The sequence below is a fragment of the Copadichromis virginalis genome, linkage group LG22 (assembly GCF_057382275.1).
Source record: "Copadichromis virginalis isolate Kocher_CV1m ecotype Utaka linkage group LG22, C_Virginalis_male_GT1.1, whole genome shotgun sequence".
NCBI classification, from domain to species: Eukaryota; Metazoa; Chordata; class Actinopteri; order Cichliformes; family Cichlidae; genus Copadichromis; species Copadichromis virginalis.
Window position 1 is genome coordinate 21,651,708 of NC_140638.1, and position 19,576 is coordinate 21,671,283.

Sequence of the window (19,576 nt, forward strand, 5' to 3'; positions counted from 1 at the left end):
CCAAGTTTGCCCAAAATTTATTTACATTTATAAAAAAGAGCAAAAAACATTAACCTGATATTTCACGACAGTTTTCACACAGATATTTAGACTTGTGAAAATATCTAACTTTGGTCCCAAAAAGGATTTTCATAAACAAATCACAAAATTAAAAAACAATCTGCAACTAAACTTAACCACACACAGCGTCACGCAACACAGACTTAAAGCTTCTGTAAAACTGAAACAGACAAAAATAACCTCAAAGAGTCTCTGACAAGGATTTCCACCACGAAACACAAACCAGCGCTTCATGGGACTTCACAGTTCATCGTGTTTGTAAGTGAACTCTCTAGAGGATATAAAACCGTCCTTGTTCTCATCCTCTTTGGCAAAGATATCCTCCGCCATGTTCTCGTGTAGAGTGTCGTTGGGAGGGTAGCCGTGACGCTCAAACTCCTTCCTTAGATACTCTTTCACCTGGCAGACATGAAAAGAACAGGATGACTGGGACTTAAGTACAAACATAATAAAATGAATTAGAAATCACACTTTTTCCTCTTTGTACAGAAAGTAAAGTCTAGAGTGACATGGGATATGTAACCGATCCATGTAACTTCATATGTGTTTTCAATGGTTATCTTCACCTCATGCTTGGAGAGCTTCCAGTCATCGTTGAGGTCCATTTCCTGAAAGGACTCATGTGACCTAGGTCCATTTCTGATCTGTAGCACCTCGATGATAAAGGTAAGCGTGCTTTCAGGTGGAATCTTACCTGAATACAGAGAACAGGAGGGTAATGGGCAGAGATGTCAGTTCAAACTGAAATTGAATATTGCCAAAACTTCCAGTAAGCATCCAGGAAGTTTTCTTCCGTTGAAGAACACAGATGGTAAAAAGGAATAAAAAGCAAATCTATTGCTGTGAATCTGTTGGCATTAGAAAGGTTAGTTAGAAACAGAAGAGACAGATGTTATGGGTTAGAGTGGTTTGTGCTTACCGGACAAAAAAAGCACAGTATTGTTCACATGCTCCACGTAGAGAATAAGTGGACTAATGTCACTGAATGAAACCTTCATTCAGAGACATTGAATGAATTCATTCCTAGAAAGCAATTAAAAAGAACAAGAAAGACAAGTATAATAAGATGCGTGCATAATAATGTCACACTGTGAGAATTGGAGACACCAAGAAGACCGTGTCATAAAACATGCAGTGAAACTTCTTAGATATGGATGAAGCTTCTGTACCTTTTCCTTCCTTCCCATAGGCCAGTTCTGGAGGTATGACCAGTTTTCTCTTCTCTCCTGAGCACATGTTTTGCAGGCCTTTATCCCAGCCTTTGATTGCTTCTCTGATGCCCAGAGTGAACCAGATTGGCTGCTTGTCACCGCTGACTCGACTGGTCAACAAACACAGGTGTCGAAAGAGTGAAAAGTTGAGATGTAGAGAAGGTCTGAGGTGTCATCAAAGGTCAAGGAAATTATGATGCTTTTCTCAGAGTTATAATGATTCCTGCTGATATGAATGCTCCAATCAGACAGTTTTTCTACTGCAGGCTCTATGTGATTTCAAAGACTGTGGACCTAGCCAACCCCACTGAGAGAACATTAACAAATCGACAAGCTCCATCTCAGAAGATATCAAGTGAACACTATCTTTCCAGCTGGAACTGTATGCTGCTTTAAGAACAATAAACCTTGATCACCAGTGACCCGAAAGAACTGCTTGTTAAAAAAAAAAAAAGACGCCTTCATGTCTGGAGAAAAGGAACTGAGGAGAGTGCAGCATGAAGGGCATTCTGCAGCCTCCTCCTTCAGTAAACACCCTCATCACCTTCAATGAGTTCTCCACTTATTCTTCATTAAAACCACATCCACCCCACATCTGAGGAACCACCCCTGCTTGTTTGTCTTCTGGCCTGGTTAGAAGACAGCTGGAGAAACTACACACTACAGCAAGGACGCAGACCCTGATGGCATCAGTGCGAGGTTCTGAAGACCTGTGTTAGCCTTGTGTCTGTGTTCCTGAGTCACTTTTACCACCTGAGTCTAAAGCAAGAGAAAATAGCTGTATTATTGCATCATAAAAAAAATATCTGTCTGGCAGAGAGTCATCTGGCAGTCGATGTTATTATTTATGGGATAAATAAAGTATTTTTCATTAATTCAAGAAGAGGGATATTATTTTTCCACCCACCCAGTGTCAAAACCTTACATTTGTGAGGTCCAGCCAATCTGAAGACTAAAGCTGCTTGTTGTCAGCATTGGATGCACGAGAGGTAGGGCTGTGCGATATGACCAAAATCTCATATCCCGATATAAGAATTCTATCGTCCCGATAACTATATAAATCACAAAAATGTAACAATTTCTGTAAATTCTGTGAATCTCGGGCAGCTCGTCTTGCGGGAAGTGTTTCCAGCTGCGCGTCCTTTACCCGGAGTCAAGTGTTTTAACCGATGCATGAAACTATACATTTTTAGACATAAGTTGTAAAGGCCGCCGTTTTCTTTGTGAGTATTTATTTGAGTCTAAGGTTTATTTTTTAGCACCTGGCGGCTCCTTTTTAATTCTCATCCGTTAATAATCTGCTCTTTCACGTGATTCAGTTTATTTTGAAAAGTCTCAACAGGATCTTAAGCTTTATTGTGAAAGGTTTATGTGGAACATAAACAAGCGGACACGCGATGGTTTTACCGTAGTTGTTGCTAACCACAACGCATAAAAACAGGCACTTGTCCGTCTGTAGTGTGGTTATATAAAATATAAGAGAAAGAGAGAACTTGAAGAAATTAATATAGCCACTACAGTGATCATCAAAACAATGAAAAAATATTGCCGTAAACAGTTTATTTTGCGACACCACGAAACAAACGATAGCGTAAAATGAAACATACTTTTTTATATCGTCATCCGATATATATTGTTATATATTTCTCTAGTAAATGAAAAACATCTGTTGCCACGACTCTTTGGGCATTAATTGTAAGAAAGAAATGTGTACAATTATAAAAAATGTTCTGCTAGCTCATTGCCCAGACAGTCCTGTAATTATAAAACAGAAGAATTTGTTAGTTCACAGAAAATCTACTTTACAATAATATTATTAATTTACATTATTATTATTTAATTTTATTTTTAAACTGTTAATTTGGTGTAATACAACTGTCCATGGGGGAGGTCTTTACTCTAAAACTTAAAATACAGTTAAAAGTCCAAAATTGATCCTAATCACATTTTCCAAAGCTCGCACTGGAGTCTTGGCTGGGCCCATTTTTGGCCATGGACCTAATGTTTGACACTCTTGCACTAAAGCAGGGACGTCAAACTCATTTTACATCGTGGGCCACATACAGGCCACTTCACTGGTCCAGCCCACCAGTGAAACTCCCCTTTCTGTCTGTGTAAAGAAGTTAAACTACACATTGAATCGTTCACATGTCTTAGTATAAGGAAAAGAAGCAATTTTTAATAGTATGACTCAGTTTTTCTACATGATAAGGAAATTCTGCTGTAGTTCATGGAAGAAATCAGTCAGCATGACTCTTTGGCCATGAAATTACAGAAAAAGTTCTGGTTGCTAGTAGCTTACCATGTAATTTAAAAAAAAAAAGTTTTTGCTCATTTTAGTGAAAAGACTGAAAATTTTCTGTCATATAATTTGACTATCTATTACTTAATAACTTTGGTGTGGTATGAATGGCCCTGGGGGAAGTCTTTGGCAGTAGTTAAAAGTTTTACAGCTATGTGTTCAGTGGACCAGATTGGAGTCTTTGCCCGGCCTATTTTGGCCCACGGGCCTCATGTTTGACATAACATTTAACTTTGTATCCCTTGCAGATAAATGCTAACATCGACATTCGAGAGTTTTAAATCTATAAAAGCTGTTTATGAAACCAGGGTGACGTCACTGCATCTCTCCTTCAGCCAGCTCCTTCATTGCTTCCTTGACAGAGTTGCATCATCATATTTGAGCGTTATAAGCCTCGCGTTAGCCATGAAACAAACCTGGAGAAAAACATGGTGCCATTCTCAAAGTATCCGTCATGATGCACCAGCAGAATGTCTCCATACTTGGACTTTCGGTGACAGAGGAAAGGTCTGTGCAGAACTTCTATCGTCACTTCAGCTTCGGGCAGCTTCCCCCCGCTGCTGACGGACACCAGCATGAAGGAGCAGAGCCAGCTCAGCACAACCAGCAGCATGCTGACACAGTCAGCTTTCAGAAGAAACAGCCTGTTGAACAAAGAGCTAAAAAGTTTCTAACAGACTTGCTGCGGCATGAAAACGTGCAGCTGTTCCTCTACGTGGCAGAGACAAGTCGCTGCAGGAAGTTTTCCTCTGATTGGCTGATCGTTTTTCGGCAGCCCCACCCACAGACAATCCCCCTCACAACTTTCCTTTGGCAACATCTGAATGAATCTTTATTAGTGTACAGTGCTTCATGAAACGTACAGTCATGCAGGCAGATTATCAGCTAATTACAGTTTAATGAATGATTTGATGTATCCCCCACATGCTGCTGCAATAATCAAATATGATCCTTTTTTGGATGACATTCATTTTTTCCCATCTCTTCCATCTGAGTTATTTGGACATTCATTTCTAAAAGGCCTCACTTTGGCTTGGATATTTACAGCATTGGTTAAAGCGGTCTGTCGTGCACTAAAAAAACACATTTACATGCAATATGACAGCATTGCACTTCATCAATATACTGCATTTTTTTTGTAATATATTGCACAGGAATAAACACACTTACACACCCCTGATTTGTATACTACAGTACATATATCTCTATATCTTTTTCATATTAAAAAGTGCTTTATAACACAGATTATTTCTGCATTAACAGTCAGCAAGTCATACACAACTATTTCGTATGATACAAACATGAAATCATTAAAATGTTTCCCAACAGTTCTAGTGTCCGTAACAGTGCTGCAGCCGATGAAGTGACACTAGCAAAGAGCTGTTTTCTGAGGTCAATTAGAGATTACACCTCCCGTGACCTTTCGTGGCTCAGAACAGGCACAAGAGCTTCCCTTAACTACTCTTTCTCAGTCTGTCGTTTATTTATTAATTAATTAATTTTTTTTTTTTAAAGTGGTGAGACTTCAGTTGAAATCTGAAGTACAATCCCTTTGATCACAATGATCATCAAGAGGATTTGCAAAGATCCACTGAGGCTGTTTTCAAACCTCTGAATTCAGGTGAAGTACTTGCAGCCAGTAGAATCAATGAGGCATGAGTCGGTGCATTTGAGATGCCCAAAGGACCTGCAGGAGACACAAAAACTGGTTTGTAATACGTGCAATTGATGCGCTGCATTGTCTTACAGTTATCGTGAGTGGACTATTTTTGGAAGATAAGCATACTGACTTATTTCTCAAAGCAGACCCACCATTAGATGAGCTCTTATATTCATACAGTAACACTTACTATACTTACAAAAACTCTCTCTCTGTATTTGTTTGTATCTTTGTCTGCAAACTCCTCCTATACCAACAGAGGCTTGTTTTACAAAGCAGGATTTTGGCTTATCCTTAACTTCAGGGTTAACCCTGTGTTTTGTTTAGGTGGTTCAAAATTAATCTTTTGGCTTTTGTCCTTTTTAAAGCAGCGCTGCATTTAGTGAATCCACATCAGACAATCTGGGTATGTTGAACTTTCTTCGCTGTAGACGACCCAGGAGCTGAGCAACTGAACTTGTCACACATGTGTATTTTAGGCCGCTGAAGGTTCTTAACTATATAAGAAATTATGATGCCATCATAGTCCATAAAAAGGAGTTAAAAACATGTTAAAAAACAAAAAATCTGCATGTGAGCATCTTTATGGCTCACTAATAACATTTTATGTTTTATATTTTTTAAAGTCAGGACTCACAGAAATCCTGGCCTAAATAAAGTACGGCACTGAAAACCCCAAACTGTGCTTTTGCTATGATATAGAAATGAGATATACTGTGTTACGTCACGGGTTTGAGCATATACCAGCTGTGTACAACTTGGACAGTCTATTGCAGGGCTAACAGAGAGAGGCAGGCAACTGTTCACAATCACATTCACACCCAGGGCCAATTTAGAATTGCCAGTTAACCTAATCCGTGCATGTCTCTGGACTGTGGGACGACCCAGAGTAGCTGCAGAGAACATGCAAACTCCATGTAGAAAGGCCCGGCCAGCGGACTGTTTCAAACTGTGCTGCTCACAAAACATGTTTAAATTTCACTACGTCACCCTAACACTGATTACTACACTGCAAGAAGACAAAAGATGATGCAGTAACTAGCTCACTAGTTGCTAACACAGTACAAAATCTGAGATTGAAAACTGAAATCAACGTGAATGTGTGCCAAAAACGTCAGTTTCTCAAATGGCCATGTGAAAATGGCTCCAAATAGTCCGTCCTCACAGAGTCCCATATTAGAAATGCAGTTTTTGACACTTTAATGGATTCATCTTGAGTTATCTGGTCTCTGGAGCAAGTCTAAATGAATGGACTCTACATTTGTGTTCTGAGAGCTGTCTGTGAACATACCCAGGGAGATAAGACTTGCAGGTCTGGTAACCAAAGTCTTTTCCATCGCACTCCTCTATTCCTTCGTGCCTGTAGCCATCTCCACAGTAGGCCCACTTACAGTCTGTCACAAGGGAAAGGAGGTGAGAGGCAGCAGGAGGCAGAGGAGGGTAGGGAGAGAGAAGACATTACTAATTTCTTTGGCACTGCAGTCTGCTTCAGTGATGCCAATACAGCATTTTCTTGCTAATTTAATTGAACAGAAGCAGAGAGTAGGGAGAGGATGGCAGCAGAAAAAAGAGGGGGGTTGAGATTAATGAAAGATCAAGGAAAGGTCTCACAGTGCTTACTAGCTTTCATCCTATGCCATGTGGGATCAGACTCTGTGGTGTACTGGAGTTATGCTCTGCAGGGTACCTCATCAGCAGCAAAACCAATCTACTTTACAGTTGGAGACTCTTTTTTTTTTAAATTTAGACAAATGAAAAGCAGTTTCAGCTAAATTCACATAAGCTGGATATTTGTAAGAGATAAAGAAACATAAGCAAAATGGGACATCTTGCATTATATGAGATTTCAACCTCTACAGGCTATTTCTGCAGGTGTGCAAGTTAACAAAGCAAACACGGAACTCACTGAGGCAAGAATCTGTGACAATCTGGTTTCCATCATCACACTCCTCTCCGTGCTGGGCTTGCACCTTTCCATCTCCACACACGCCAACTCTGTCTGGGACTTTCTCAGTAGACTGGTATGGCTGGAAGGGCTAGAAAAATTGAAAGAACAAGCTCCAACTTCCTCTGAGTCTAGTGGTTTGCATGTAAGATATCAAAGCATTGAGGCTAAAGTTGCAGTTTATTTTCTGGAAAGCTTTTGTGTACCATCTACAAAAAACCCCCACTTTCTTCTAGCGCTTTCAGCCTCATACCGTTGCCTTCATCAGTACATATAGTCATACAGTTGACTTGCTGCTGCTCAGTGCTGCAAATGCTTTGAAATTACCTGTATGGGCTTCCATCCATCTTTGTCTTTAAAATAAAGCATCCTCTGATCCTTCCTGAATGCTATTGCATTCTCTTGTTGTAGATGGTCCATCTCCTCCTCACTGTTTACCACAAATATCTTGTGGTGAATATGAAACACACACACACACACACACACACACACACACACACACACACACACACACACACACACACACACACACACACACACACACACAGATCAGTGAAAGCATGCCAATTTAAATACTCAATAACAGTATTGTGACAGGATGTGGTTTTACCGCTGTGACTTTATTTCCACTCCGCCGCTGTGTGTAACTTCCAAAAGGAGCATTATTTGGTCCGAGAGCACCTTCACAATTACAGTGACCCGGTGGACCAGGAAGACCCTTATCCCCCTTTTCCCCTACTAGATAGAGACCTATAAGAAACACATAGTTTACAAAAATAAACTTGGATAACACACAAGCAGCCAGTGGGATACTGCTTCTGATTGGGTCATGTCTGTGAGCTACTATACCTGATGCAGGAGGACCAGGTGGCCCAGGGTGGCCAGTAGGACCTGGAGGTCCGGGAGGGCCCATCAATCCAGTGGCCCCAGTCTGGCCCTTCATACCCTGTGCAAATTATAAAATACCAGAAAGTAGATTACAAAGCAAATATGCAAAAAAAAAAAAAGTGCTAATCAATGGGAACAGCATCAGTGAGTGTGTGTGTGAGGTAAAAGACCCCACTTCACTGGCTATATTTTCCAAAACTGTTTTAAGAACGTTTCTTTTTTTCACCTGTTTGCCTCTCTTCCCCGGACGACCAGTCGGTCCTCTCTTCCCTGATGTTCCTGGCTCTCCCTTTGGTCCTTTTTCGCCCTTTGAGAGAAGCAAAATTGAGGAATAACTGGATAAAAAGCAAATCTTTCATCTTCTTAAGTCTTTAATTACTCTTACCTTCTGTCCAAGCATCCCAGGCAAACCAATTGAACCCTGTTCAGAGACAGAATGGGAGCTTGTTGTGAGAACACTGACTTTGTCATAACATGTATATGAAATACTTAACAGTAATTTATTTGGACTCTGAAACAGCCATACCAAGAAAAAGGTCTGAAATCATTTGAATTTTAAATTTTAAAAAAAGGGAGTGTATCAAACCTTATCGCCTTTTAGGCCTACTGGTCCAGGATCGCCTCGAGCTCCCTTATAAAAAAGAATTGGGGCGAGGGGAGAAAGAGAAAATGTGGATATGACACTTTTTTAGTAAGAGCAGTTAGTTAGAGGATGTGACACAGAACTTGCCTTCTCCCCTTTGTAACCACGTAAACCCTGAAAAGACAGAGTAAGAGACAAGAGTACATCAGAGAGAGAAAGCTTAATAAGAATCAAACAGGTAGTCCTGTAAACATGCCACTAACCTTTATTCCAGGTGGTCCCCTCAGTCCTGGTAATCCCATGAGTCCGGGGTCCCCTTTCTCACCCTGAGAAAAAATACAACTAGATGTATTTCAGGTGTCAGGAGTAAAAAACAAAATGCACCCAAAAATGTGTCTGTGCCTGGAGGAAGAGTCATGACACTTACCTTGGGCCCCTGTGGGCCAGGCCATCCTGGAATTCCTTGTTTGCCTGGCAGGCCTGGAGCTCCAGTACGACCCTACAAAAACATCAATACCAGTAACAGTTTCTCTGCCCGCTTCAGTAAAAGTGATGTGAACACAAAAAGCTGCTCGTCTACTCTAAAACTGCACGAAGAATTTTGCTGCAAACTCATTTAGAGTCCGACCTCCAACTCAGACTCCGCTCTAGAAGCACTGCAAATTACTGGACGGGAATGAAAGCCTAATCAATCTGGGTTCTGGGCAAAAGAGCCAAACATGATAGACAACAGCCGAACATCTCCGTGACACCCGGACAAGCATTGCAGAGCTGCTGCCATGCTAAGCAATGTGCTTTCATTTAACTGCCTTTCATTAAAACCGCAGCCTGTAGAGACTCTACGGACCTGCTGTGTGTGTGTGTGTGTATGTGTGTGGAGTGATTTATCACGAAGAGCAAAGGCACTTAGAGTGATTAAAGTAGAGAAGTAGAGTGCTGGAGAGGCTGGATCAGCAGGACTAGAGTTTGGTACGAGAGCTACTGGAGCAAGGCCAAGGAAAAAGAAATACGGAGAGAGGAAGCCGGAGCAGAGGAGAAAAAAGGAACAGCAAGGTGAGGGGACAACGGGATCAAAGTTTGCTGCAGGACGAGCATCTTCTGGGACTAATGCAGCGGAACCCATTTAGCAGCTGCAGAGGATATTCTGAGCACATCAATAGACAAATCACATCACAGAGCTCCAGGATGCATCCAGGGGGGAGAATAGAGGCAGACAGTGGGGAAAATCCTGATCCCATTACACCAAGGACAAGATGACGAGATGGACCGGAGAGAGTTGAGGAGCAGAAGATGTGCAGGAGAGGATGAGCAGCTCACCTTTAACCCTGGACGTCCAATTTCTCCCTGGAGGAGGACAAATGGAGGGGCAGGAGATGGGGTGCTCGTTAGAGCAGAGAAGAGCACAAGGACACACACAAACACAAATGCTTTTACAGAAAACTGCATTAGAGACATAATTCACTCACCCCCACCCCTCAAACAAAACCCTCAAAACACACACACACACACCTTCTCTCCCTTTGGTCCTCTTATGCCGGGCAATCCACTATGACCCTGAAAAATGTCACCAGATTTATATAAATCTCACATATCCCATAATGAGCATGGTACATTTGTAGAAAAATCAATACTAAAAAGGTTTGCGCTTGTTTAACAATATGTCCATCTGCTGTCTAAGAATGGTTTTGCTGTCAGGTGGATGCTCTGTGGCTAAATCGGGCTGAATTGCTTTTAGAGAATGATTTTGTGCAGCAGCTTATTTATTTATTTATTTATTTAGAAGTAAAGCTTTACCTCTGGGCCAGTCGGACCTGGAGGTCCCGGAGGTCCAGGCGGACATCCTGGTATCACAGGCTTTGGTTTTATCTGCACCTCCCCTCCGAAAACACTCGGCTCCAACAGGCTGTTGCTGTCCTTCATTCGATCAGTAAACACACAATCAGAGAGAAAGTTCTTTTTAAGTCAGTGGCCTACATCGGGCAGGTAGGGGAGGCTGTATAGAAACAGGTGTGTTTGTGAAGACGTACAGGGCTGACCCTCTTCCAAAGCTGAGGCGGAGGAGGGAAGAGTGGTGGTGGAGGAGGTGACATGAGACAACAGGGGTCAAACCTCATCGGCTCGGCCAGGAACCTGAAGCCTGAGAGGAAAAAAGAGAGCAGTGCGCATCAAATGGAGGGGAACATGCACACACACACACACACACACGCAAAGCTGGACTTACCTGAGCGGGCTGAGAGGATGGCGTCCATATAGGAGTGATGAGATGAGGCCCACGCAGGAGACAGAAGGATGAGAAAGGTAACTGCAATATTCTCCAGGTCCATGCTGCTGGATTACTTTTCCTAAAACGCACACAGGGCAGCCGATTATACACACAGTACACTCTATTGCTGTTCCCTGAGCTTACTGCAGTAGTTGGCACCTGTCACTTTTCCTTATTCCCTCTTGAGGGTGTCACTATTTCATCACTTCAGTCCACTAAAGCCTCTCTCTCTCCTTATAGCATCATAAACTTGTTGCAGCTCCACACTGCAGCAGATTTAAACACCGCTGTAATTCCAGCCATGCACCACCACTACCACCATCACCTACCCACCCTCTGTGCCAGAATTAGACAGAGGGGAGGCCACTGCTTGTCAACAATAGTAAGATTCATTCACACAAACCATTTTAACACGCTCACACTGCATGCGGTCAATGCAGGTCAATAACAGGAGGGAGAGAGAGAAAGAGGGTGGCTTTGCATAAAGATGCTGATAAAGGCTCACGTGTCACTCCATATCACATCGTCACTGGCGCTCACTTCTTCTTCTCGCAGCCTATTGATTAAACAGTACATGCTGTCGAAACGACACCACAGCCCTAAACCACTAATAAATGTCATCCCGTGGATTTCATTTGCGCGATCTCTTTACCTTCAGCTCGAAATTGCGCCGCACTTGTTGTAGACACGCCGTCCGGCGCTCCTTTCGTCTAAATGAGATGCGCGCTGTGCAGTCCCGAGTACTGTGGCTCCTCTGACATTTGTGTAGCCAATCTGGAGAGCTAATAAATCCGATCCACTTATCGACCCGCTTCTTCACCGCCGGTCAATAACAACACAATTGCAGCTCAGAGGACCGTTTGTTTTTTCTCTTGGCGCTCCTCAGAGCCCATCAGAGAGAGAAGCCACTGAGTGGAGCAGACACGGCGGTGTGCTGTTCAGCTCCCAGCGGGCGTGGATCGCGGGACCATTTACTGTTGTGTCATCTGGATCGGGTTCAGGACAGCTGGCCGCATAACGCAATTTAAGTTTGCGCGTGCCTGCACTGGCCTGGCACGTTCTGCGTCCTCAGTGGTGAGCTCTTTATTGGAGTAATGGCGCCCTCTGCTGGATACCTTTGTCCGTTTAATAAAATAAAATAAAATAAAATAAAATAAAATAAAATAAAATAAAATAAAATAAAATAAAATAAAATAAAATAAAGTTTCACTAACAGCTGATTGATCGAGCCTATTGGTGATAATTGTTTGTAACGTGGATTTTATCTTTATCTTTTTTACCAGTTAACACTTTGGTTGTCCGATTAAATTGCACTATTTTGTATATAAAGATGAAAAATAAGACGCAATGCTGCTTCGGATACTGCAGGAAATATGTTATGTGTTAATAAAAACTTTTATTTGGATGTTTTTTTTATTTGGATGCCAGACACGAGTAAGCAACTCGTGTCTGGCTGCACTTCATCCACCCTGCCAGATGTGAAAGCAAGCTCAAAGATTACAAAGGAAAATAGACAGCTAGACAAATAGGGCCTGGTGCAAGACACTTTACCAGACTTGCAATCTGTTAGAGCAGGTGCCTGTCTAGTAAGTGGTGGAGCGGGTGGCCAAGATTTTCCATAATGGATAGCAGATAGTTCAATGATCTCCTCACCACCACATCTTCAAAAGTGTCCAATTTGCAGTCAATCACAGAGCCAGCCTTTGTGATTAGTATATTCAGTCATTTGGTGTCACTAGCTCTGATGCTGCTCCCCCAGTAAGGTACACCGTACTCACCACAACTAACTGATAAAAAATCTCTCATTTTTTGCTGCACCCAGTGAAGTATGTAAACTTCCTTAGGAATAGATCCTGATCATCCATTGCCTGTGGGGGTGGTTGTCTGATCCACATAGTTTGGGAGGAGAAAGGAGAAAAGGGCAAAATCACTGATAGTAATCAGGATGTGCAGTGATAATGAGCAGTGTGTGATGGAGGAGCCAGCAGAGGACTGCTGGAGGATAGACACCTGCTGGACAAACTTAACTCATTTGCTCTCTCCGCTCACTTTTATCCGTCTGTAATCTTAAACCCAGAGGATTCAGGATAGCTGTTGGCTGTTGGTGCAAAGTAATTTGTCCTTCAAAACTATATGCTCTATGAATATATTATTAGTGTCTCAATCTAAAATTTTGTCTGCTAGAATCCTAGTGCTGTGTGGTGAAGCCAAACATATTAAAAACAAAGCAGTGCTTCAAGAAAATAAATGGCAACCTTAAAAAATCACACCAGCTGTGTTTTTATGCAAAAATTTAATAGATTAACTAAACACTACAAGGTCAAAGTCAATGGTGTTTGGCAAATGTAAAATAGCATGCTAACTCAGTATAAAGAATGAGGCCTGTTAAAGTAATCTAAGCACTTTACATTGTTCCTTATTGTCTTATCTTTTTAAAAATACAACAGCAATCTATTTGTTGACCATACTATCCATAAAAAACACAGAACAGAAACAAAAACAGAAATGAATTCAGTGAAAGTAAAGAGCAGCACTGTAACGATCGAAGTCTGTAACACCCAGTGGTTTGAAAAGATGATTAAAAACCTCTTACACAAAGCCTGCCCAAATTGATACATCTAAACAGAAAACACTTATGTGTTAACAGAAAACAAAGTTCTAACAATGTTCCACACAAGCATCGATCAGCAGTAGTTTATGCGCCTCATAAGCTTCTTTTAAATAGTCTATAATATCCTTTCTCTCTTTTTTCTTTCTGATGCCACTGAAGATCATCTTGGTGCCTGGAATGTACTTTTTTGGATTTTCTGTGTCTTCATCCCATACAATATCTAAAAAAGAAAACACAATAATTAAATTAATTCTTTGAGATTAAAATCGGTGAATCGGAGAAGAATGCTGGCTACTGTGCTACCTGTTCAGGCCTGCTGCTCTGGCCATCAGGTATGGGAAACATATCCTTTCTTAATATTATAGCAGAAATATACACACTACTGAGCACTCCAAGGGAAAACTCCCATAAATTCCAGTACAGAAGAGTTAAAATGCAGATTAAAATTCACATTCAAAGCTCTACTGAAATTTATAAGATTATGAAGGTTTGTTCTGTCAGGATGTTGAATATGAAGACGATGAAGACTGCGGAGGAGATTTGTGGATGTAGTGAGGACATGCAGGGGGATGGCATAAAAGAAAAATGATGCTGAGGGATAGAATGAGATGGAGGCAGATGATTCACTGTAGCGACCCCTAAAGGGAGCAGCTGAAGATGAAGAAATAGTTCTTAGAGGATAGATTGATTATGATTGACTTTTTCACAGAAGAAGCTAGCACTGGCTTTAATTTTCCACCAATCTGATTTGCATCTTTTCACATAGAAAAGACTCAGACACAAAGCTTCACAAAGCTGAGATGCATGGAGATCAATCAATCTGTCAGTCTAACCAAGGTGAGTTCTGCACAGCAATGGTACCTGTATCAATGTTGGCCTGTGTATAGGAGTAGCCAGGTGCTTGCCCTGTCTGCCTTCCAAACAGTCCCCACAGGTTGGGCCCCACCTTGTGGCTCTCCCCCTTTCCCACTGTGCGGCACTGGGAGCATTTCTGCACAAACACTTTCTTTCCTTTCTTGACATCCCCCATTACCAGTGGCTGGGAGGAGACACAAGTGAAGTGTGCAACCTGGAATGAGTCACACCCAAACTAGTAACATATGAAGCGAGTGGAAATATACTACACAAATATTTACATGTAACAGTAGCCCAGAGTCAAAAAAATCACTCACCAACTTCCAGGCTGTTAATGCACAAGTTATGAAATGTGGAACAAGATGTTCTGGGAACAAAAACATGTAAAAAAACAAAAAAACAAAACAAAAAAAAGAAGTTTAAAAGAAAAAAAAAACTAAAATAGTTATTTAACAGGAAGATTGACTCGCTTTTGCTAAAAAGTCAAAGTGAGAAAAGATTTATGCCATCATTTATCCTCCAAAAAGACACATAAAAAACAAATAAATGAACAGTTAATAAACAAAAGGGAAAACTTGCAGATATTGGACTGTGGCTGAAATACCTCTGGACAGAAGTTCAGTGTTTAGCTTCAGCTTCAGCGTTGCGCCGGATAGTTTGAAGCTCAGAAAGTAAGATCTCAAATTTATAATGGGGGTGGTTGACTATGCAGTGGTTCAGTAGGACATTCATTCAGTACAATGATTGGCCACTAGAGGGAGACCAAACACAACCAAGGTGGTCACATTTTCCCTCAGTCTGGAGTAACAAAATCAGTATCACTATTTTCAGAATCATTCCAGTGAATCAAGAAAGGTGTGAATGAATTTTTAACCGGTGGATGACATAAAGAGTTTTATCTAACAAAGTGATAGTGCCCGCAGTACAGGATGCACAGTACTAAGGAAACAGTGGGAGTGTGTGAGTTTTCTGTGTGCTTAATGTTTTATGTGTTAACTTCCCTGCTTTACTCTGTAATACTAACAGTAATGCAATTGTCTGCTCGAACTTAAGAAATTACATTAATTGAATAAAGATTTTAAAGAAACACAACTGCCTTGCTTTAATGTGGACTTCCTTCCCTATAAGCCTTCTGTTTTGTAAGATAACTCTTTAAAGTGTTAGATAGACTTACAAAGTATAAATTTTCCTTTTGATAAACACCTCTATGAAATCTATTTTTACAGTGATCCCCACTTGCAGTTTGAAGGTTCATCTGCAGGTTAAAATGCATTTGTCACCATTATGCAACCATAATGGATTTATAAACACAGCTCCTCATTTTCATCTGTTAAAAACCACACTGTCCAGGCCAGCCAACAGATTTTTTTATTTGTTGTGTTATCCAGCTAAGGCTCTAATGCAAAGGGTGTAAAACTGGCTACGGGATAGCCATACTTTCTTTAATGCTATTGCAAGTTATGTTTATTTACTTTTTCTCAAAGTATTTTCTATCTCACATCTGCATCTACAACCAGCTTAGAAAGCAGTTAACCCCACACTTACACTGAATCCAGAGGAAAACCCAACAAAGTCCCTGAGAAGGTTTGAATTCTTGCAGTGAGGTGACAGCGCTAACCTCCACATCAACCTAGCCACTGATATACAAAACACTGAATACAAAATGTCAGAAGGTTTTTTTTAAAACTATCTCATGATATTGCACCAATCACCAGTATTCTAACCTCTTTGGCCATTGAAATAGTACATATTACCCTGATATACCCCCACTACTGACAGAGTACGTACATATATAGTTGGTGGTTTCCAGGACACGAGGAGTTTATTTACACGCCACTATAGGAAGACAAGGAAGCATATTTTCTTTATTAAATATATATTTACTGGAATTATTATGAAAAAAGTGAATAAATTTTCAAACTAGAGGCTGAGCAGAAAGATCACAGTGGCCACTTTGATTGGGTTTTTGTCTCCCCCTTGTGGTTTATCACTGAACTGCAGGGTCACATGCCGTAAAGTTGCTCCTGTATCGGCAGGGTTTCAGTGGATGCCGGGTGCTAACATAGTTAACTGCAAGGTTAAAAAAAAATTCAACAATAAAATGATTTTTCCAAAGAAGTACTGAAAAGCAAAACTGATGAAAAAAAATTTAAACAATGTCTGAGATAATCACAGCATTAGCTGGAGGAATGGACCACCATCACAGGATATTAATGTTTGTGTAAATCAGTTTTATTCCCAATGGCACAGCCCACTGACACTCCTTTGGATCAGGACGGAACAGTTTGTGATTGCAGGGCTGAGGTTTAAACATTGCTCATGACCGTTGCTAGGTCAACTGTGCAAAGTCAAGTCAGATGTAAGAGAAAAATTTCTGTGACTTAGTATGAAATATGAAAATTTGCTTTCCATCACAATATGTGTAACTTTATTTAAAGAGACATACAAGATTTTCCTCAAATGTTTCACTTTAAGCACTTGTCTATACAGTAAAATAAAGAAATGTTGATATTTACATCCTACAGAGCCCTATAGACAAAAATCACTATTTACTCTTTTTTTCTTCCAGCTCTGTTTCTTCATCTGAGGTAGTTGTTGAATCAAAGTTTTCAGCCCTGTAGGAACAAAGCACACTGTTTGCAAATGCACAATGGGACACCCATCCCTTCTCAGGAGTGCACCCGAGGTTGAAGATAGATAAACCATTAAGAACATCATTTACCTACCAGTGCAAGCCAGTGTTTAATAACTGTTCAATGGCAACAGTCCTCAGAAGCTTCCAGTAGGGACTATTCCTCTCAAATCTTTGAGACAGCACTTGGTTCGGTGCTCGTCTGATGCTCGGGCACTCTGCACACACTCGAATTGCCACCCAGGATCTTCCAAACCTCTGGGGCAGGTTGGGAGAGGAGTTTGGTGTCCTTTCATCACTGGGATGACTCTGTCTCCCAAAGCGCAATGGCATGTTGGCGTGCTGGTGGAGGGGTTTGACAGTGGGCGGATAGAACCTGACAATGGTCGGGAGGCTGAATTTGCTGGTGGTGGGAGCCACGTGTATATTGAAGCTCTCGAGATCTAAGCTCCTGTGGATTTTATTTTTAGTCTAGAAACAAGAGATCAGATGAAATATAATGCACATAATGCACTGTTTCAGTAGTTTTGCAAGCCAAACAATTGCTGGTTCACTACTGGGTCAAGGGCATTTTTTTCTCACATTCATTAAAAAAAATTTTTTGTTCACAGCAAAAGCAATCATTAGTTGCCACCACAGGTTATGCTCATACCCCATATTTTTCTGCAAAAAAGTGAAACAATGTCTGCAAAAGCTAATTTTGGAGAGCCCAAGATGATCTATTTGAGTTGCCTTTTTTAAAATCTGCTCAGCTATTCATTTAACAATCTTGTACATCAGCTAAAATTACCATATGGTTAAATTTTTAAGCTCAAGAAATTGAAGATTATTTGAGGTTTTCACACTTTAACCAATTTCTGAAATGTTAAATCAGTTCACAAAACATGTTTTACTCATTTACTAACAAGTTATGGGTCTAATTATTTCTTACCTCTTGGTGCGGCTGTTTCCTCACAGAATATGTGCCGTCATTGCTGCTGAGCAAGTTTTTACCGCTGCGGACCGATTTCCCAAAGACGTGTACATCAGACCCTCCAAGACCCCGCAGCATCAGGAGCGCAGACAGTATCATTGTTACCAACATATTAACAACCATATTTCACAACTTCTCTGAGCAGCCTGAGGACATATGGTTACCACAGTGTCTGCAGGTATTAAAGGTCCCTGAAAGCATGCGTCACTGGCGGTGTGTGATGAAGACAGTCAAACACATGCACATACATCTTCAGCCTAATTTAACAGGAGGAAATTCCTGACCCTACTAATTATCCTTCTCTGAAGGATATGTTTGAGGAGGTATGTATGTCCTAATTAGGCTGCTGAATGAACCAGTCAGCGTGTTTTCGGTTTAGTTTGGTTGAAAGCAGGAAGTTGACAGGAAGCAAAAACAGGTGTTCAACAAAGATACCACATATCACATTTTTAGCATCACAATTTGATTTACAGTGAGCCAGAACAAAACATTCATTTTTGTAAGGATTTCTTGTAAGTTTTCTTTACAGTGTAACTAAAATGTTTACATTTACGTGCATGTAAATAACCATGTATGAAACGACGGCCTGAGAAAAATAAGAGCAATTATAATTTTATTCAAGTTATTGAAAATTCAGTTAGTTTGAATTATTATATTAAATTATTCTATATGTTTTTTTAAAAAAAATGTGATATTTATAAGAAACACCTTGGTCTACGCATCTACAAACGCAGTTCTGAAGTAGTTGGGATGCTGTGTAATATGTCCAAAAATAATAAAAAAAATAAAAAAATAAAAAACCAAGCCAAAACAAAACAAAACAAGAAGCAGAAAAAAACATGCAATAACTTGCAAATCTCATGAAGACATATTTTAAAATATATAAAATGTTGAAAGTGAAAAAGTGTACCGTTTTAAGAAAACAATCAAAAAAAAAATTAAATCAATTTGAATTGAATAGCTGCAGCAGTTCTTGAAAGCACTGGGACAGGGCCATATTTCCCACTGTGTAGCATCCCAGTCCATGAACGGGACCTGAGGAGACCAGCTGCTGCTTTTTTTTATTTTTTATTTTTATTTCATAATGCCTCACACGCTTTCAGTTGGTGAAACATCTGGACTCCAATTCAGCACTTGGACTCTTCTCCTATGAAGCCATGCTGTTTTAATAGATGCAGGATGCGGTTCAGCATTGTCTTGCTGAAATATGCAAGGCCTTCTCTGATGGGAACGTATGCTGCTCTAAAAGATGCAGACACCTGCAAGCTGCTAATTCCATAGGTACTAGTGCATCCCTGTAAAATCTGAGATGGAAGCTTTTGAACATTGATAACAAACCTAATGGTTCTTCCTCTCTTTAGTCTGGAGGATGCAGCATCCATATTTTTCCAATAAGAATTTCAAATTTTGATTTGTCTGACTCTAACGCTGTTTTTACACTTTTCCTCAGTCTATTTTAAAACTTTTTTTTTTTTTTTGCCTGTCCCGTTTGGCTCTTTTGCCATCAGAATTGTTGTCTAAAGGCAAACAAAGATGCCCAACGGATTTACTTTACCAAATTGACCATCCCAGCCTTGCCGTAATGGTCCATTT

The 19,576-nt window shown here is 40.7% G+C and overlaps 3 protein-coding genes and 1 pseudogene across 3 annotated transcripts; all 4 read right to left on the reverse strand.

Annotated features, from left to right (window-relative positions):
• Position 1: 1 nt before the first annotated feature.
• LOC146683336 (peptidyl-prolyl cis-trans isomerase FKBP14-like) lies at positions 2–4,300 on the reverse strand. The gene is made up of 4 exons (XM_085445718.1): positions 3,990–4,300; positions 1,230–1,381; positions 627–754; positions 2–459 (listed from the first exon to the last, which is right to left on the reverse strand). Exons 1-4 carry the CDS (start codon positions 4,184–4,186, stop codon positions 301–303), a joined length of 636 nt encoding a protein of 211 aa, XP_085301844.1. The 5' UTR covers positions 4,187–4,300; the 3' UTR covers positions 2–300.
• An 83-nt stretch (positions 4,301–4,383) lies between these two features.
• Positions 4,384–11,986, reverse strand: LOC146683337 (uncharacterized). Its single transcript, XM_085446388.1, has 18 exons — positions 11,565–11,986; positions 10,871–10,991; positions 10,677–10,786; positions 10,444–10,563; positions 10,159–10,203; positions 9,967–9,993; positions 9,077–9,148; positions 8,913–8,975; positions 8,797–8,823; positions 8,653–8,697; positions 8,452–8,487; positions 8,293–8,373; positions 8,028–8,124; positions 7,789–7,928; positions 7,506–7,625; positions 7,140–7,269; positions 6,525–6,627; positions 4,384–5,260 (listed from the first exon to the last, which is right to left on the reverse strand). Exons 2-18 carry the CDS (start codon positions 10,971–10,973, stop codon positions 5,191–5,193), a joined length of 1,389 nt encoding a protein of 462 aa, XP_085302514.1. The 5' UTR covers positions 10,974–10,991; positions 11,565–11,986; the 3' UTR covers positions 4,384–5,190.
• A 1,584-nt stretch (positions 11,987–13,570) lies between these two features.
• LOC146683338 (cytochrome c iso-1/iso-2 pseudogene) lies at positions 13,571–14,553 on the reverse strand (annotated as a pseudogene).
• Positions 14,554–16,770: 2,217 nt separating this feature from the next.
• npvf (neuropeptide VF precursor) lies at positions 16,771–18,108 on the reverse strand. Its single transcript, XM_085446204.1, has 3 exons — positions 17,942–18,108; positions 17,105–17,481; positions 16,771–16,993 (listed from the first exon to the last, which is right to left on the reverse strand). Exons 1-3 carry the CDS (start codon positions 18,104–18,106, stop codon positions 16,924–16,926), a joined length of 612 nt encoding a protein of 203 aa, XP_085302330.1. The 5' UTR covers positions 18,107–18,108; the 3' UTR covers positions 16,771–16,923.
• Positions 18,109–19,576: the final 1,468 nt, after the last annotated feature.